Consider the following 19885-nt stretch of genomic DNA (forward strand, 5'->3'; position numbering starts at 1 on the left):
AAATCTTTAAAAAAAAAAAAAAAGCAAAAAGAGTTAGGAATGGGAGTCAAAAGATTATTTTATTCTTTCTTCTCTAAGATATCCTAAGAAAATGAGATCGGGGGAGTTAATTTAACAATTGTAGGCTTCCGATCAGGAAATGGATTCTCTAACTGTAGCTGGTTGTCATCAGCATTCTTCTCCACACCTGTCCCACTACCTTTACTTTTCCTTGCAACTCTTTCAATTACTACCTATTTTGCTATTAATGGAACAGTATAGTACATTTTCACATTCTTTATCATGTATCTTTCATGGGATTTATTGACCGTCTGTTTCCAGATCATATAGCAAAAGTACAGAAAGAAAGAAATAGAAAAGGTTCACCTTTTCTTTCCTAATTTGTACACTAACCTTCCTTGCCTACACACAGAAAAAAAAATAAAAAGGAAACACAGCAGGGGCTTCTCTAGGAAGAAGAACCAGCATAAAAACTAACACAAGAAGTTAACAGAACAATTAAAAAAAAAAAAAAAACCACCTTTGAAAAACCTGTCACCACATACTGATCCACACACTTGATGTACTTGTTTAGCTAATAAAGATAAACATTTCTTTTATCTTTAATAACAGATAAAAGCACAATTTCAACGCCATGGTGGAAAAGATGATTTGGTTTCTTCATATTAATAATGAAATGGTTCTAGAATTGTTGAATCACTAAAATGTATACCTAAAAATAATATAACACTGTATGTTAACTGTACTGGAATTAAAAAATATAAAAACTGAAAAAAAATAATGAAATGGTTCTATCTAAATAGATCAGTAAGCAATTTAACAAGTTACATTATGGACAATCTAGATGAATTAAAGGTAGATAAGAAGTTGTGGAAAACAAATAACTGACTTATTCTTAGACTGTGCTTAATAGGCTGTGACTACATGTGCACATTTTCCTTGCTTTATAATCAAGTATACAGAACCAGTGTCTAGCACATAATAGGCACTTGATAAATATTTGTGGTATAAATGTATCTAACTTAGGTCTGAAAAAGTGCAGAGCTGCACTTTACATTCTAAACATTCAGCAGGACAAGGGCTAAAATCAGCATAACTGTCCAGGGCCTTAGGCAGCTGAGTTTCTCCTGATGTCCCCTCTCTGCACTGTATGGACAGCTGCCTGCCATTCCTGTCTTAAGAATGTTAACTGTAGATTTATGAAAGGTTTGATTTTATCATTTTTAAACAATTTACTTATATAGTACCTTAAACATGAGAGAAAATCATTCTGCAACTCTCATAACAATATTGTCAAAATAAATACATACTCTTTCATGTATTCAAAACATTTACATGGCTAAACATTCTCTAACTTGGCCAGCTTTTTCTCACCAGTAAGCTTCTGTTACTTTGGCCTAGGATGCCCTATTCCCCATCTGCCTACAGAAATACTCAGCCTTCGAGGGTTAATTCCAGTTCTATCGCCCACATAAAGCTCCCTGGTTGACCATCCCAATATCAGGAATTCCTCCCCCCGCCTCTCCACTCTCAAGGAAGATACTACTTTATGATATTTAAATCATAAGCTGTCTTTTAGAGTTATTTTTTCATGTCATTATATATCCTCTTCCTTGGGATCTGAAGCATGGGTATTGTTTCTTTCAGACTGTTTTGTTCTGTTTCTCTTAATTTCTACCATACCAGCCTAGTAAACGGAAGGAACTCAGTTGAGCGAGAGAGAAAGGATATACCATGTCTTCAAACATACGTAAGCACCATTTCTCAGATAAATATAGCATAGCTAAGCTCTCTCTCTGTGCTTAATATCTCTTACATGTGACTTAAAAGGTGAAGCAAATTAAATGCAATGGTTTAAAAGGTCTTTTTTCTGAGTCTTTTCCCTTCCAGTTCCTGCTAGGTTGCATTTTACATAAATCTGAAGGCCATGCAGTAACATTAAGCATCAAGTTAAATCAATGGAATGATTAATGCTAACAGGCAGCCCAAAGCAATGTGCACAAAGGATAAAAGCATATCTGAGGGATGACTGCAATTTTTAATTAAAAAGTAACGGATTGGTGGTTAATTAAGAGTTGACTGTAGACTTACTGAGAAACCTCAATGATTAATGACAGTTAATGTTTGAGGTTTCAATACACAATTTGTCAATCAGTTTCAAAGAGATATTTTAAAAATTAAAGTGTTAACAATGCATGCATTGCCAAACTAAATATAGGATAAATGCTTCTGCCTGAGGACAGATATGAACTCACAGGGAGGAGAGCAGGATAGAAACTGTAAAGAAAAACTGATTGTTAACCAGATTCAATGAGCTGATATATATGAAAGGTTTTAAAATAGTGCCTGGTACATGATAAGTGGCAAAAATTAAGGTGAAACTGAAATAGATCTTTATATGGAGAGAGACACAAACATTTAGCATCACAAAAAGTTACAAACTAATTGTAGTCTCTATAGTGGTTTACTACTGATTATCGGTTTTGCGAATGCAGAATAAGGTTCACTTAAAATTTTAAACAGGCCCATGTATTTCCATTTTTTTAAACAAGTGTTTTTTCTCCTGAAAAGCTGCTAGAAAATATTTAAATATAGTATTTGGACATTCCTGAGGCCCTCTTGTCACAAAAGCTCCACAAATACCTGGTCAAATACTGTGCTGGAATTAAAGATGTCTTCATTCACAGGTTAAACATTCTTTGCACTGAATTGAATTCTACAATCTGGTCATTACGGTTACTCCTCTTACCACTCCATCAATTCATTGCAGATGCCCTAACTAAAATAAATGTAAAACCTCTGAAATCATTCCCCCAGGTTTTATAACTATCTACCTTAAAATGTTCTTAATGTTATGCTGTAATAACAATATATTATCATACCTTTTGGATTTCTTCAGGTAATGCATGCATGGGGATGTGACGATCCATAATTTCCGAAAATATGAGTTCTGAAGTAAAATAATCTAAAAACATTGATAGCAATAGTCAGAATTGAAAGAACATGAATAAAATTCAAGTTAAAAAGATATAAAATCTTGGGACTAGTCAGAGATGAATGGTGATAACTTTTGACAGTTATTTCATCAACTCAGTGTTAAAAGGTACAACAAACTGGGCTTTCCTCTGTTAGCTACTAGGCCAGTAGAACAGGAAAGATAATAGATAACTGAGTTAGAAACATTTTATTTCCTTATAACTTTATAGTCTAATCGTAATTTCTGTTGTGGTTTATTACTAACGATTTGTTTTGCAAATACAGAATAAGTGTCACTTAAAATTTTAAAGAGGCCCATTTATTTCAGTTTTCTTAAAAAAGGGGGGGGTCTAAAAAGTTAACAGAAAAATATCTAAATATAGTACTTTAGTTCAGCAGATAAGAAAAACAATTGTGACATGAATGCTGATTTAAAGGATGAAGTATAAAAAAAAAGTTATCAAATTAAATATCATATGCAGGCACCGAAGAGTCATCAAAGCATGAGAAGTGTTCATTTGACTTAAGATGAACATTTCCATAATTTTATGCATTTTACTTCAATAGATTTTCATTTTCTAATAAAACAATTCAACATAAAATTCTATCACTACTTTCATATAACTACATAAGATGAATGGAGGAAGTATTTTCGGTTCTTTTTTTTTAAATCTTTCCCAAATATGGAGAAAGAATACACAGTCCAGTTTCATGAGAAATGTTCATATATACATCTAAAGAGTGAGGAGGAGAAAGGGGGCAGCAGAGTAAGATGATACAGGCACAATCCCATAGCAAGGAAGAAACTCTGAGGGCCAAGAGTGGTAGACAAGAAACAACTTAGGAGTTCAGGAAAGAAAAATGTCTTATCTTTCCGGTGGGAATGGGGAACTAGGAAGGCTCCCTGAGGCTGTGTGCTTTTGATCAGAGCAGGATTTTGACACAAAGATAGACTGGAGGCATAGTACTCTATCAGAGATGGCAACATCGGCCACGGCAAGGTGTTAGGGAAATTATAGTTGATAAAAATTTCTGTAGTGGAAGTATTTTTTTCTTAATTGTGCAACCACTGGTGGAAAGAAAATTCCCCATCCCCTGTGTTAACACAAAGCCTGCTGTTTTAATGAGATGCTGTTTAAAACAAATAACTAATGAGCTGTCTTCCCATACCTTCCCATAGGTAATGTGTGTGTGTGTGTGTGTGTGTGTGTGTGTGTGTGTGTGTGTGTGGTAAAGTTAACTGGAGTTAACTATGGGAGTAAAGTTAACTGACATAGCTAACATAGGCCCACATAGCCAAGTACCTAATAATCTGACGTTTGGCAGACTGTCTCTCTTGTGCCAAGAACTCATTATTCACAGAAGGCTCATTATTCTCTCTCCTGTCATTTTACAATGGACTCACCATCAGTAAAATAAGATGGCATCATCTTAATTAAACTCTGGTGGGAGTAGAATTTTTCCTAAAATTACCAACTAAATCTCCTTTTTAAATTCCACCCATAAGATTATTTGAGAGCATGGATCTAGTGACAGTATAAACAAGGGACCAGTGGAAGTTTTTGTTTAGTACCTCCTTTATCTGTAGAGCTATTCCAACTTTGTGTCCTTATTACAGTAAGTGGGGAAATTTGACAAGTTCTGATTATTGAAGAAAAATTAAAAATTAAATACCGCCAACACAGAAAATCTCTCCACAATGCAGAAAACAATCTTATTATTGAATAAGCATTTAACTAGACTGTGATGCACATCAGAGCCAATCTGCTAACCAGACTACAAAGACAGAAAGAAATCCCACTTTTTTACACAGCTATATAGATACAACCCATTACATACATCTTCTCAAGAGAAATGCTAACTCATCCTCTATACAGTCTGTCCTACAATTTCGTAGTTCGTTTTCTATTCACCTAGTAATTGCAGTAGCTATCTGCGCTAATTAGGATTGTTCTAAGGAATACAAATCTCTATGACAGATCCCTTGGTACTAAAGTAAGGAGCCTAGGCGAAACTCCCAAGTAGACAGGGAGACAGCTTCCTTGATGTTTACATTTTAAAGAAATGGCTCTCATGTCCTCAAGAAAAACATTCTGGGTCTTTAAAAAGATTTGCCTACGTACTAAAGGAACAGAGGAAACACAAATACAGTTTCTCAAGAAAGGGTGAGGGAAAGGTCTCTTTCACCTTTGGCAACATGGCAATTTTTTAAATTATTACTTCACTCTTACATTATTTTGCATGTTTTATCAAATCAGTTTTCTTTTATTCTTTCACATTACATACAAGTAGACTGCCCTTGAGCAAGTGGTGCGGTGAAACTGGCAGTAGCTACTAAGTATTTGTGAACCTGCTCTCTTAACGGAATCACGAAGAAGATGTCGAAAAAACACAGAAACGTCCTAGGTTGTTCACTTCCGATTCCCTTCCTCACAGCAGTGTCACGCACGTTGGGCCATTAACTCACGTTCAGCTTTCAGGCCCTTCCATAAACACACCCTTCCCCTGGTGTGAATCACCCGCAAATGAGCAGGTCAGGGTCAGGTGAAACGGAGTTCACGTTCCAAGACATTCCTAAAGCGGCGGGATTTTCCCAATAGAAATCAACTGCAAGGCCAGCCAAAACTGCTGGGAGGGTTTTGAAACCTGTCCCTTTCTAACCCCGTTCCCCCGGGACCTGCCTTGGCGGGAGGAGGGAGGAGGGTGCGGGGAGGAGGTCGAGCGGCGCTTTTGGGGAGAGTAGAGGACGCCTGGGCCGAGCGGGCTCGCGGAAGCTGTGCAGGAGCCGCAAAGGGGGGCGGAGGCGACGCTCGGGGCCACATTCCCTCGCTGCCGCGCCGCGGCTCAGCTTTCCGGCCGTCTCCCCGGTGCCAGCACGCCTCCGCTCCGGAAATGCGTCCCGGGGGACTGCGTAGGCCGCGGGGCTCAAGGAAGTCATTCACTGTCTCACCTAGACCTCGACTCCAAGTGCGAACGGCTTTCCCGGTCTCCCGGGAGACTATGCTACACGTCGGCTCGACGTCAGGGCGCGGTGACGTCACGGCCTACGCCGTTCGCCAACGCAGAGCGGGGCTCCCTCGCCACGCCCCGGGCCCCACGCGCCCGGCGGAAGCGGGAAAGCTCACGACGGGATTGGGAGGGGAGGGCTTGTTTTACGCAGAGAGCTGTGAGAGGGAAGGAAGGGGCGCGAAGGGCAAGGCGGGGGAGAGCGGGCTGGAGTACTTGTAGAGGCTGCTGAGGAGGCGAGAAATACCCCTAGCCTTAAGGTGGGTTGGAGAGAGACTCAGCCTCCAGTGGAGGCCCAAGTCCCTATACCTCCGATCCCTGGCTCTAGAGCCCGCTAGGCGGACACAGCAGTGGGCAATTATAGTTCTTGAGCGCTAACAGGAGAGACGCCTGTTAAAGAGGTTATGGGAGTAAAAGGAAGCTCTGGTCGTTGGCATTGCAGCGAGGGCAACTGGAAAGGCGTTAAAATTTTCATCCTAACCCCAAAGTAGTCGGGATGTAAGGGCTTGTTCAAAAGGTATCTTGAGACCCCCTAGTACAAAAGTTATTTCTAGAAGGCCGCTCACCTTTCCACCTGACTTACTTTCCTTCCTTCATAAAGCAAGTATTTATTAATGACCTACTACTAAGAGACAAGCATACCGGAATGGGGTGATTCTGTGACTAACGCAGGTAGGGACAGCCCTTGGTGTGATTTTCAAGTGATCATTAATAGTCCCGATCTCTCCTTTTTGAGGATTATATGAGGTCGACAATGCAGCTCTTAGAAGAAAAATCATCTGTGGCTCACTAGCAGAGAAAGAGGCTTGTTACTATCGAATGAAGTGTTGAATAAATACAGAGAAAACGAATTAAAACCTGTAATATAGAGGTGATCAAACGATGCAGAGCAGTCCTGAAACAATAGTCAAACTGGTGATGAACGCTGTTTATTAATGAAAACGACAGCATGAAGTACTGAAAACTCAAAAAACCTTGTTCCCCAAAGTCTTGGAGATAGATATACCCTGCACACTTAACCTGGCTGATATTTTTGCCCCAACGCCTACCAACGACTTTGAGTTTCCATCCCCTCAAAGAGCATTTTAATTCATCTGGAAAAGATAAGCAATAAGAGAATTGAAGACAGGATTAAGGGGGTAGAGGACAGCCAACGAAGTGGTCAGGTACAGCACTTATGAGAAGTGCAAAGAACTTTCAACAGCTATTCGTGTTCACCGTGTTTCTTTGAGGGACAATGAAGGTAGGACTGTTTTCAATAATGGGGTTTAGGCACGGGGCACAGAAAAGGCAGTTCATCTAGATCCACTGAGTGCCTTATCTGGAACAGAAACTGCACACCTAAAGCAAGATGACTCTTCTGAGGCTAGTTTGGCTAGTAGTATGATCATCAGCAATAATATTTATTGAGTACTTTGTGTATATGATAAGCAAAAGGAACGCTTTAAGGATGGGAGAAGATATAGCTGAAAGGCTATAATGCAGGCTGTGATTTAATTTCATCTGTCCTTAGTCATGTCTATATGTTCTCAAGACCAGTTTTCCTCCCACCATAAATATCCACACTGTAATGCCCCTTAGACCTGCACTGTCCAATAAGGTAGCCAAAAGTGACTATTTAATTTACTTAAAATGAAATTAAAAACTTCGATTCTTTTATTGCACTATAGCCACAGTACAAGTGCTCAGTAGTCACATGTTGCCACGGCATTAGATAGCCCATATCTAGAAACATTATCATCAGAGAAAGTTCTACTGAACAGGGAGCAGTAGGCCCAGTAAGAATTTCAGGGATAAAGAGAGTTAATAAATTGTGAAGAATAGCTTTTGTTAAAAAGTAGCAGTGAAAGGTGTTATTCCCGAAAGACAGCAGCACAGATGAAGAGTCGTGACAGGGTGTTACTTTTTAAAAAAAAGTAATCCAATAAGCCTTTCCCCAGTGTTCTGTGTGTTTATTCTTTGCTCTCTGTTGATCTCAGTCCCTCCCTTTCTCCCTCTGAGTTTCTTTCCTTGTCTTTTTTGTTTTCCCGCTGCTTTTCTTCATCCCATTATTGGCCATACTGGAGCTGAAGTAGAATTTAAAATGTTCCTATCATTCAACATACTGAATAAAGTTTTGTGTTATTCTGTTCTTAAATTTTAAATCAGGTAAGTTTCACTTTTTACTGTGACTTTGTAAAGTAATCCAGTGATAATTAAGTTCCTTTTAATCTCCTGTGAGACGCTTAATTATTTGTTTTCCCTTGTGGGTCAATGACTCCTGAAAGAAAAAAATATAGTCCCTAGTTTTGGGAGAAAAGTCTTGTAAAGTGACTAAACGAGGGCTTTCCACAATGTCTACAGACTTTCGTGTTGTAATAGTAATATTTATGAGAACACAGTGTCTGTACTTTTGTTTCTATTATGAATTTACCTAAGATATTGATCCATCAGGGCACTGTCATTCATCCCATTCATTTTGGTAAGAGTATTTCCCCCTTCCCTCCCTCCATAAAAAGCATGTGGAAGAATAGGTACTTTGTCAGCAAGTCGATAAAAATTTCAGGAAGTCTTCCCCAAGATTGCTAATTTCAAAGTGAGCTCAGAACTTTACCAAGGAGCATGGCAAAATTATAGTTAGCCCAACTTTATTTTTATCCTGTGAACCAGAACACAGTACCATACTATTCCCTCAAAAGTTTGAATAAAATGGTTGTAGACAGGCCTCCCAGGTTGGAAGCAACCACAGCTTTCACTGCTATTTCTGGGTTCTATCCAAAGCAATTGCAGAATTTTTTAAAAGCTAGCATTTATTGAGCTCTTTCTGTTTGCCAGGCACTTCATACACAATGTCTCGTTTATTGAGAACCCTTCCAAACATAACTCAGTCAGATCCTACTTATTGTTTACTTTTATCCAAATGAAAGAAGTGGCTAAGGGCATGGCCCAACACATGAGTACTGAAGTGTACTTGGACTGAAAAGTATAAGCAGAAGCACCTGGACCTCATGTATTGTGTTAGTTGACTCTGCTGGCCAGTCAATACCCAGGAGGCATCAGCCTACTGTGGATTAGTAACATATGTAAATACTCAAAAAGTATTGAATTCTGGAAACATTGTCTTAGACTTACTTTTTTTCAAAACTTTTCTGATACAGCTTCCAGTTTTCAAAAAAGAGGTCAGCTACAAGTGACTACTTGCTTTGTTGTACTTACCTCAGCACACTTTATTCTCACCAAAATGTGGATTAGATTTTTTTTCCTAATACTGTTTTGTTTTTTTAACTGCTAATCGGCATTTAAAATTGTAGACTCCTTCGTAAAGCTGCTTCGTATATTTTTAATTCCAAATAAAAGGGAAGCTTTAGCCACAAAATACCATTTGTGGGTTTTTGCTCTGTATATTTTTGAATCCATCCTATGGGCAGTATAAACTTGAGTACCTAATAAAATGAAGGTCACAATGTTTAAATAGCATCTCTCTCTAGGAGTTCAAATGTGTTGTGATCTGTGCAGTGATAAATCCTATACTGAATCCTTTTTAGCCCTGAGAATATAATTATTGAACAAAATTTCCAATCAAGCCTTTAAGTGATAAATGCCTACTCTCAAACATTAAAAGTAAGTCAGGCACTACAGCAAAACCTTTAGGGATTGTAAGTATATTCTCTTATGGCCTGTTCACTACTGATAAGGTGTACTATGTGCCAAATATAGTTTGATATTTGTTACATGAGTGTATTTATTTTTATTGAGATATAATTGACATATCACATTATATTAGTTCCAGGTATACAACATAATGAGTCAGTATTTGTATATATTGTGAAATAATCACCACAATAAGTCTAGTTAACATCCATTACCACACATAATTACAAACTTTTTTTCTTGTGATGAGAGCTTTTTTTTTTTTTTAAGATTTTATTTATTCGACAGAGACAGAGACAGCCAGCGAGAGAGGGAACACAAGCAGAGGGAGTGGGAAAGGAAGAAGCAGGCTCATAGCAGAGGAGCCTGATGTGGGGCTCGATCCCAGAACGCTGGGATCACGCCCTGAGCCGAAGGCAGACGCTTAACTGCTGTGCCACCCAGGCGCCCCAAGAGCTTTTAAGATCTATATTCATAGCAACTTTTTAAATATATAATATAGTATTATTAACTATAGTCAATATATTGTACATTACATCCCCAGGATACATTTACTTCCATGAACATATTTAAAAACAAAAAGAACTAAGCTCTCATGGCACTGACTTAAAACTCTTGTAATGAATTTGATGCTCAAATACATGTCCCTGCTAGTTCTTTCAACACTTAGCATTCAATATATAGCCTATAATAAATGTTAATGAATTCAGACTGAAAACTGATAACTGCCTTATATATTTAAAAAACAGCTTTTGTACAATTTGTTTAATGAAATTATAGCTTATTTCTGAGATTTCCATAAGATTCTAATGAAGCACGTAAGAGTCTAACTCACATGTGTTCTGATAAGTGATTGGCAGAAGTGATTTCATTCTACCTTTGCAGAGATGAAGTTCATGTTTCTGTACCTATAATTTTAGGTAGCTATGGAATTTATAGGAATCTATAGCAATTTTCCTGTCATTTTGTTATATTTCTATTAATAGAATGATTTAATTCTATTAAATAAGGAGTTGTGGATCATCTTAAAATATTTTATGAATTACTGATAAAAAATATCAAATAGCATTACCAGATCTACTAAACAGATGAAAAAAATAAAATACTTATAGTAGCCCTGGTTTGCAAGGGTGTAGAGCAATAGGACTCTTAAACATTGCTTCTAGGGTCAAAAATTAATACATATATTGTGAACACCTTGAAATGTTCAGAACTATTTTAGTGGACATCTGAGCCCCCTTCTTCCTTTTGTTCAGGAATCTAGACCTTCTCCCCCTCCCCTCCTCCAAACCCAAACGACTCAGCCCAACTCCAGGAATCAGCTCAGATTAGGTCAATTCTGCTAGCCCTTTCCCCTTTACCAATGATTTAAATCAGAAATGGGCCTATCGGGGCGCTTGGGTGGCACAGCGGTTAAGCGTCTGCCTTCGGCTCAGGGCGTGATCCCGGCGTTATGGGATCGAGCCCCACGTCAGGCTCCTCTGCTATGAGCCTGCTTCTTCCTCTGCCACTTCCCCTGCTTGTGTTCCCTCTCTCGCTGGCTGTCTCTATCTCTGTCAAATAAATAAAGAAAATCTTAAAAAAAGAAAAAGAAAAAGAAATGGGCCTATTGGGTAACTTGGGTGGCTCAGTCTGTTGGGCGTCAGACTCTTAGTTTCAGCTCAGGTCTTGATCTCAGTGGTGGTGGGATAGGGTCCCAGGTCAGGCTCCTGTCTCCACGGGGAGTCAGCTTGAGACTCTCTCTCTGCCCCTCCCCTGGCTTGTGCTTTCTGCCTTGCTCTCTTGCTCTAAAATACATAAATCTTGAAAGAAGAAAGAAAGAAAGAAAGAAAGGGAAAGAAAGAAAAGAAGAAAGAAAAGAAAGAAAAAGAAATGGGCCTATGACCCAATTCTGATCAAACAGGCTCCAAGAGAAGGCTGCCAGAAGCTTCTGGTAAAGTTCTTTCTTATTAGTACATACATTTAGTGTTCCTCACAGTCTTGTTTAATGTTTAAAAGTTGGAAATATCAAAATGTGAAATAAATTGATATATCAAATATCAAGGTTGTGCATCTTTTAGAAATGATGATATGGTTCTTTGGTAATTAATGTCCCAATGGATTGTCCTGTGAAAAAAAGCAAGTTAAAAATAATATTTTAAATCCAAAAAAAATTTTCAAATAGCATTCTAAGTATATTCTGTTATTTATTTGTATAAGTGTATATTTTATTAGGATACCAGAGCACCTCACAGAATCAACAGAAGAGCTGAATAACCAAGCTTCAAGAAAGCAGGAAACAGAATTGCTTTGAGAACTTCAGACATGGATTCTTGAACTATAAAAAATCATGCGGCATCTCAGCCCTTTGAGTTTACCACTTAATGAAAGTTGGTTCCATTCTTCTACAGTCTCTGCACATGGAAGGACAGCAGTGGCTGACAGTCCAGATTTGTCACCAAGAGGAAAAGAGGAGGCTTCTGTTCCCAACCTCCAGTTAGAAAAATGCCAGGAAATGACTGTTTGGCACACTTTAAGTTATACAGCAATCCCTTGACCAAATTGCTGAAGCTAGGAGGTAGCAGGTACATGCCTCCTGGCCAATTGTAAGGATCAGGTAGGCAAGGCCACACATGATGAACTTCCCTTTCTAATTATATGCCTAGAAGAGTTAAATGGGCCGTTCTGTCACAGAGGAAACAGAGTGCTGGGCAGACAAAATAAACATCCCCAAATACACTTACGTGAGAATCAGTTAGCTGGGAAAACATTCTAAAATTGAACAGTGACTCTTGCTCTCTCTTTACACAGATAAGTTGGGAGGTAAATATGTGCATTTTGAAAAAGTTCCCTAGGAGTTTACAGCAGGTATCCTAACCCGGGAGAATCCCCCTCTTCAATAATATGTTACTTGTGTAACAAAAATCAATGCGTGTGTCCCCAGGTACCATTGGTCTAAGGGTAATAGAGGAAAATAAGTAAGAGCTTAGATCCACCATATCAAAGTTTATAAATAAATAGATAATAAGCCGAAAGCTTTTAGTCCACTGGGGTGGTTTTGTGTGTTAAACTATTTTGGTGTTAATATTTTTGTTCTGCCCTCCAAACTTGATTTATCCAGATATCTGAGCGAAAAACACTTTTTCTCATGATCTTGAAGAGGAGCTTAGATCCTGGCTTCTTATAATGTTTGTAGCCTTTTCTTTTCTAAATGCCCTTGGGATTCTTGAGTCGCCACATAAAAGAAGTCTCTCCAGTCAGTATGCCAGGGAAATAGGTACTTCTGATTTTGAAATAAAGCACTGGAAAGAACGCTTCGAGGAGGAATAACAGTATGCACAGAATCCCGACTCTGTTATTCATCTTTGCGCAGAGTGGACAAAACTGCCTCCCAAAACCGCCGTCCTTGCTCTGTTCCCTTCCGTGTAAGCCTGACACATGAATCGCACCTGTGCGCCCTGCCTCTTACTTTAAAGTTTTCTTTGTAAAGTTTCCCCTAATGATTGCTCTTTGATTAAGCAGCTCTGGTTCCCAGTTCGTCTAATACATCCTGTGTGAGCGCGTTTTATTACCGAATGTTACCCACGTTCTGATAACAAGAAGACGCTGTGTCCTCCCCGGTGAACTCACTCCCTTTCCCAGAAACATAGCGTGACTCCCCTCCCGGCTGGGGTTGTAAAAGTGGAAACCGGGTGCCGCCCTCCAGCACCTGCGCCTCCCGCCCCGCGGCGGCGGCGGCCGGCCAGGCTGGAGAAGGCCGCCACCGGCACGAAGTGCGTGCGGCCGCCGGCCGGCAGGTCACGCAACCCCAGCGGCGGCGGCCCCGCCCCCGCCGCCTGCTCTCGGCGTTTCCGTGCTCGCTCGGGGCTTCCTGGCGGGCACGGAGCCCGCCTTGCGTGCCGATCCGGCCGAGTAATCCGGCGAGGAATCTCGGATTCCGCCCGGCTCCTGACACACCGCGCCCTCCGCCGAGTTGAGCCGCGAGGGTGATGCCCTCAACTTAACGTCAAAAAGTTTCCATCTTCGCTGGCGGCGGAGGGAAGAAGAGGAACGCCGGCGAGGAATCGGTCTCGCCCCGCGGACCCCTCTCGGTTTCCTTAGCAGGCGCGGCGCCTACTCGGCGCCTTCTAAGTCTGGCGGCACCATCGTGGGGGTCTCAGGTCACAGCAGCATGGGGGGGGGGGGGTCTCCCGCCCTGCCGGTCCTGCGCAGGAGGGATGCGGACGGCCTGCCCCCGGCAGGGCGACCCGGGAAGGGGCCGCCGCGGCGTCCCGACTGCCGGGAACCCGGCGCGCTCTGACGCCCGGGGCGCGCGGGAGGCGAGCTGCGTTGCCGGGCGACTGACCCCGGCGACCTGGCGCCTACTCCCCAACTCCGGGGAGGTGGCGGCTGTGCGTCAGGGAGCGGTGAGGGGCAGGGCCCGCCGAGGCCGAAGGGGGCGAAGGCCAACGCTTGGAAGGTTAGGTTATTTGTTGACGTCCGGGGACCATTTTTTTGAAGGCAGGATGGTGGCGTTGTAACTAGTAGGGACTTGCTGCACCGCGGGCCTCGAAGGGGCCTGCAGGGCGCGTCTGCCCGAAGGCTCAGGGGTGAGCGCGCCGGCTGTCCCGGCGCCTCTCACGCTAAGCCGCGTGCAAGCGAGGAAGCGCGTGTCGTGACGACAGGCGATGAGATCAGTTTGAATTACCACAGCGTCGGGGCTGGGGAGTGCAGCCTGTCACGCAGCCGGCGCCGGCTCTGCCCTGGTGGCCGTGGCTGCGGCCGCCCCGCGCGCCGGCTCCGGCAGGGGGAGCTGGGGGTGAATCAGCCCCTTCCCGGCGGTCGCGGGGGGAGCGTCAGAACTATTCCCAGAGGCCGCAAGGGGGTGGGGAGCCCGAGAAGAAAACCGTACAAAATGCAGCTTGCACAGTTAGGGGACTGGATTCTATGAGCAACCCGGTTGGCACACTGAAAATTACTTCTGTGAATCAGTGTCTTACACTGTGCCCAGTAGGTAACTGTCTGAAAACCACTATAACACGGAACTCAAGGGTCATTAAAATGTGCCTTTAATTTGTTTATATTACTTCGTTTAACAGGCAGTGCACACGGTTTGCACATGCATGCATGAAATTTAATTTATACAGTCAAGTCTGGAGGCATGGTTTGGCAAGAGGAACAATTGTGAATTCAGTTAGGGTACAAACAGTAAGAGTACTTAAAAGGACAAATGAACTGAAAAAAAAATTCAGACCATGACACAAGGAAGCCATTACATTCATCTTTTCATGGTCTTGAACATCTTGTCCCAACTCAACTATAATACACGGCGGAAACTTCTAATTAGACACAGAAAACGCAAGTATTTAGCTGTACCAGGCAAACGTTTTCTTTTTCAAAGCCTTATGTTATAGACACGTGATTAACAGCCATAACATGAAAAGTATATCTTCAATTTGTTTGTATTTCAGTCATTTCCTTAGCGAGTCAGTGGTAGGTATGTCACTGTGAAACAATCAGGATAAATCACAATGTGCAGAAAAATTTCTTTGAATTTTAAATATGTTATGAGATTTTTTTAAAGATTGTAATGTTTATACAGTGTGAGTTAGTAAGGAAGTAGGGGCTTGACACTAAGTGCTTAGTAAGCTGCATCAAATAAGTATTTTCAATGAAGGAAGGAATGAGGGAATGAATGAATGTGTAAGCAGTACTCTCTGATAGTTAGAGCTGGGAACTGAAGTGTCATGAGTGAGTAATGGCAGCCCTGCCACTGCCTTATGACTCATGTGTGATCCTGGTATGATGGAAATAATGCCTACAGCATACCTACCTCACCAGAGGTGTAGGGAGGAATATTCCTTATTCACGAAAGGTGCTTTGAGATCTTTGGAGGAAGGTGATATATTCAATTATTACAAATAATGTACTGCTGTTATGGCAGCCCTTATATAAAATTACAGAAGTATAAAATAATGTTTAAATACAACTGTGCCACCAAATTTTTAAAATTTTTTAATTTTTTTTTTTTTTTTTTTTTGTATTTAGCCCATCAAATACTGAAGTACAGTGGGAGGCTGCATCCTTATGTAAAATATTTGACTTATAGATGTTCACGGTCAGTCGACAAATGCGATGTGCGCTTTGGAAGTTCTAAATAATCAGTATTGAGTAGCATTTGTGGTGACAGTTTTTTATATGAAAGCTGAGGCCTCTGGCCTATTAAGTGCCTAGGAAAAAACTAATTTTTGATGACCCTTCCTAATTTGATCTGTGAAATCTTGAGGTTGAGCGATCTTCTTGGCTTAATTTCCTTTTTTTTTTTTTTTAAAGATTATTTATTTATTTATTTAACAGAGATAGACAGCCAGCGAGAGAGGGAACACAAGCAGGGGGGGAGTGGGAGAGAAAGAAGCAGGCTCCCAGCGGAAGAGCCCGATGTGGGACTCGATCCCGGTACTCCGGAATCACACCCTGAGCCGAAGGCAGACGCCTAACGACTGCACTACCCAGGTGCCCCTTAATTTCCTTTTTCTAAAAAAAAGATTTTATGTATTTATTTGAGAGAGAGAGGGAACATGAGCGGGGTAGAGGGAGAGGGAGAAGCAGGCTCCCTGATGAGCAGAGAGCCCGACATGGGACTCTATCCCAGGACCCTGAGATCATGATCTGAGCCAAAGGCTCAGGTTCAACCAACCCAGGTGCCCCTTGGCTTAATTTCCTATTGCTTGATGACCAAAAGTCTTGGATTAGAGATTTACTCAACATATTAAGGGACCTACTGTGTGTCAGGCATTGTTCTAGGTATTAGAGATACAGGAGTAAACAGACAAAACTGGTGAATTATGTAATATTTAAATAATTTGGGGGTCGCCTGGGTGGCTCACTCATTAAGCATCTGCCTTTGGCTCAGGGCATGATCCCAGGGTCCTGGGATCGAGCCCCGCATCGGGCTCCTCTGCTGGGAGTCTGCTCCTTCCTCTCCCACTCCCCTTGCTGTGCTCCCTCTCTCGCTGGCTGTCTTTCTCTCTGTCAAATAAATAAATAAAATCTTTAAAAAAAATTTTTTTAAATAAATAATTTTGGTCTCTTTAAAAAGGGCAGATTACCTTAGAAATAGTAATACATTACTTGTATTTTTGTGTAAATGTAAAACCTATTCCTGGTCTCAGCTTTTAGAATAGATCTCTAGAGAGGGAAAGGAAAAGTCCAAACCAAACAATACTGCTGTTTTCCATCATGCTCCATATCCAAGTTGCCCTTATCTTTCTTAATGCCCTCTGCCATCATTTTAAGGCTACACATGCCCTTTTTGCCAGGACACCATACACTTGTGCAGTTTGTTGATTGTATCGTGGTGCCTTGCAGAGGAGGTGGGTAGGCATTGAATTCTAGCACCTACCTTCACCCTCTAAGACATGTGTTTTGCATCCATCCTTTTTCTAATTTGAACACAGTACTATAGGGCCACCGTGGCTGTCTTTGTTCTTCAGAGTTCTCAGGCAACTAGCTGCCATCTGCCCTTGACATGTATTTTCATGTTATATTGAATAGCACGGCTCTGAATAGCAAGACAGGGAACACTGGGGGATGGGGAGAAGCCAAGGCTGAAGAAGGGAACCAGCAACCCCTATCAGCTTCCACAATTTCAAATAATATCTAGGTAATGAAAGCTAGCTGCGGCATGATGCCGTGTGAAATGTTCTGCGGCCAAGAGGAAGCAATGATAGAGCAACAAAACTGCCTTTTCAGTTTGAGCAAACTGAAAGAACTGTCAGCTCACAACAGGTTGCCTCAGTATTGCATTGCAGCTGAAGAACATGATACAGTCAGACCACATGGCTCAACCTTTTGGCCGAGCTCATTTGTAGGATTTGATATCAGGTGATTTGATATAGGATATATGTCCGGCTGAACCCTAGGGATGGCCTTGGGTATTAAAGTGTTTTCCTTTTCCCGTTGCTAACTTCTCTGTGGTCTGTTGACATTACGTCATATTGCAAACAATGAGTGGTGGAGACTGCAGTGTCAGGATGTAGTGACCTGATTAGTCCGAACTCCTGCAGGGAAGACGTGCAGATAGATGAGCCCCAACAGGACCTGAAGAACCATGTCGTTTTGAAATCCTGGGTGGATGGGCCACGCCCTGAATACACCTTAAATTTCTTGTTGCTTTGAAGGTATCATCATTGCTCAACAACTCCCAGGATGGAGTTAATTAGTTCTTTGTGTGATTTGATTATAATAAAATGAGAGTTTAAATGTAACTTATTAAAATGCGCAAATGTGGGCATAATATAAATATATTTTAAAACTTGGAATTAATATCATATAAGAGCTTGGAAATGATCCAACTGCATTAACACCTTCTAAAATATAGTCTCAGAATCTAATAATAGTCAAGCAGTTAGATTCATGGCTTAACATATAGGCCTAAAGCAAATGAAACATATGAAGAAATATTACTTTGCACTACACAATTGATCATTTTGCTTATCGAGTAAAGATTCCTATGGTATTTATTAAATTAATTAATGATTATTATTTACAAAAGCCTTCAGAGAGTATTGCTTTCAATTTTATTGAAATCGAGAGCATTGCTTTTCAGTTTTTAAGGGGGGGGGGAAGAGATTAAGTAAAATATGCCACAAATCCTATACCTAACAAGGGTAAGAATTAAAGCAACTGTGGAACTTTACACACAGAACACACCTAGTAAAAATAGTTTACTACTATAAACTGATTGATGTAATTCCCTATCTGAGACAATAAATGTTGCATGTAATAGATTGTTTTCTGTTTGAGGACAGATATTGCTACATGTTGATATTCGCATTGCTAGTACCGTGTAATCAATCACGATGATTGAATGAGTCAATTAATGAATGAGTATGAGAGAAAACCCCTAAGAACTAACCTCGAAGCACTCTATTCTAATCCCTAAGCCCTCCCAGTTTCTCTGTTGCTCCATGCCTTCCCAGATTATTGATGCCTACATGAGCAATCAGGAAAAAGGAAGCAATCCAGATGGGAGGCTAGCTGTGGTCAGATGCCTCTGAAATGAAAAAAGTATTTGCAGATGTTTCAACAAGTGGAGGGGTAGGGCTGAGTCTAGGCCACAGGAAACAACTTCCACACCTTGGGGCTACTACAATAAAGGTATCATCACTCACCAGCACAAGGTTCTGTTGGAAACTTGAAAAGGCACTCAGGATTGGAATGCTGCATGAATCCAGACTTGCCTCAGGAATGCCACAAGTGATCAGAACTAAGTATAGAAATTAATGTGATTTGTAAAAATAGCAATAAGGATCATGGTTATCTGGGAATCAAATCCTTTCATCACTTTAGACAGAGCTAATGAAACTAGAAGAAACCATCATTGATTTTGAGAGTCTCCTTCTAAATTAGTTGGCCTTTGGCTTTTGGAGAGCAAAGTTCAAATTCCAGTTCCTGCCTGACAGGAAAATAAGTCAGACACAAAGTAGATAGATAGTCTTTTAGACTCCAAACTGAAATAGCAGTGCATAAAGAAGGTCTGAGTCTTGAAGAAACTTTTTTAGAGTTGCTGAATTCATTCACCTACTCTGTGATATTTTCCATTGTGCCTTTTGAGGCTGTTCACTGGATTTATGATATTTGCCTTTGTTAGCTAATCCCTTCAAATGTAAATAAGAAATTTTTAGACTTTTTAATGAAAAAGTGCTAAATTCTATTATGTTCTGTGCATGCCCTCTTCCAGAGCATATTAGCTTTCTAGCTGCACAGTGGATGATGGAGCACATGATCATAAGTACCAATTGCTTAATAAAATACTAATAAAACATAAAGGCACTGTAAAAAGTGCTTGGAGGGGCGCCTAGGTGGCTCAGTTGGTTAAGCAGCTGCCTTGGGCTCTTGGGGTCATCATGATCTTGGGGATTGAACCAGCAGGGAGCCTGCTTCTCCCTCTCCTTCCAGCTGGTGCTCTCTCACTATCTCTGTCTCTGTCTCTCTCTCTCTCAAATAAATAAAATCTTTAAAAAATAAAAAACAACAAAATAAAGTGCTCAGAGCTAGGCTCAGCCATCTATATTTTTGTGCCCTGGTTGTATTACTACGTGAGCCTGTTTTCTCATCTCTAATATGTAACAACCGGAGAATGGTTTTGTTTTTGGCTCAGTGAACAAGGAAGAGATTTTCTAAAACAAGGATCTGAATGCTTGGCAACATTGGATTTATTCCACAAAATCCTAAACTTTTAAATTGAGAAGAACTTATAGTAGCAATAGCTGTGGACACTTGACTAACAGAGAAAATGAAAGTTTTTTTAAAA

At 40.9% G+C, this 19885-nt stretch overlaps 1 protein-coding gene and 1 long non-coding RNA gene across 4 annotated transcripts in view; one reads left to right on the top strand and one right to left on the bottom strand.

The window, feature by feature from the left end:
* LEKR1 (leucine, glutamate and lysine rich 1) overlaps positions 1-5998 on the bottom strand; it is a 169940-nt gene extending 163942 nt beyond the window's left edge. The window contains exons 1-2 of one of the 2 annotated variants that reach the window (XM_026497347.4): positions 5927-5998; positions 2883-2965 (exon numbers count right to left, since the gene is read on the bottom strand). In XM_026497347.4, the coding sequence (XP_026353132.2) occupies positions 2883-2930 (48 nt within the window). In that variant the 5' untranslated portion in view covers positions 2931-2965; positions 5927-5998. Of the gene's footprint in view, positions 1-2882; positions 2966-5926 lie in introns of those variants that run through there. The other variant, XM_057315998.1, reaches the window with a different exon arrangement.
* A 7434-nt stretch (positions 5999-13432) lies between these two features.
* LOC113254105 (uncharacterized) overlaps positions 13433-19885 on the top strand; it is a 35561-nt gene continuing 29108 nt past the window's right edge. For both annotated transcript variants that reach the window (XR_003315657.4, XR_008960658.1), the window contains exon 1: positions 13433-14050. This is a non-coding gene — a long non-coding RNA (uncharacterized LOC113254105). The remainder of the gene's footprint in view (positions 14051-19885) is intronic.

Source organism: Ursus arctos, unplaced genomic scaffold (assembly GCF_023065955.2).
Source record: "Ursus arctos isolate Adak ecotype North America unplaced genomic scaffold, UrsArc2.0 scaffold_20, whole genome shotgun sequence".
Lineage (NCBI taxonomy): Eukaryota > Metazoa > Chordata > Mammalia > Carnivora > Ursidae > Ursus > Ursus arctos.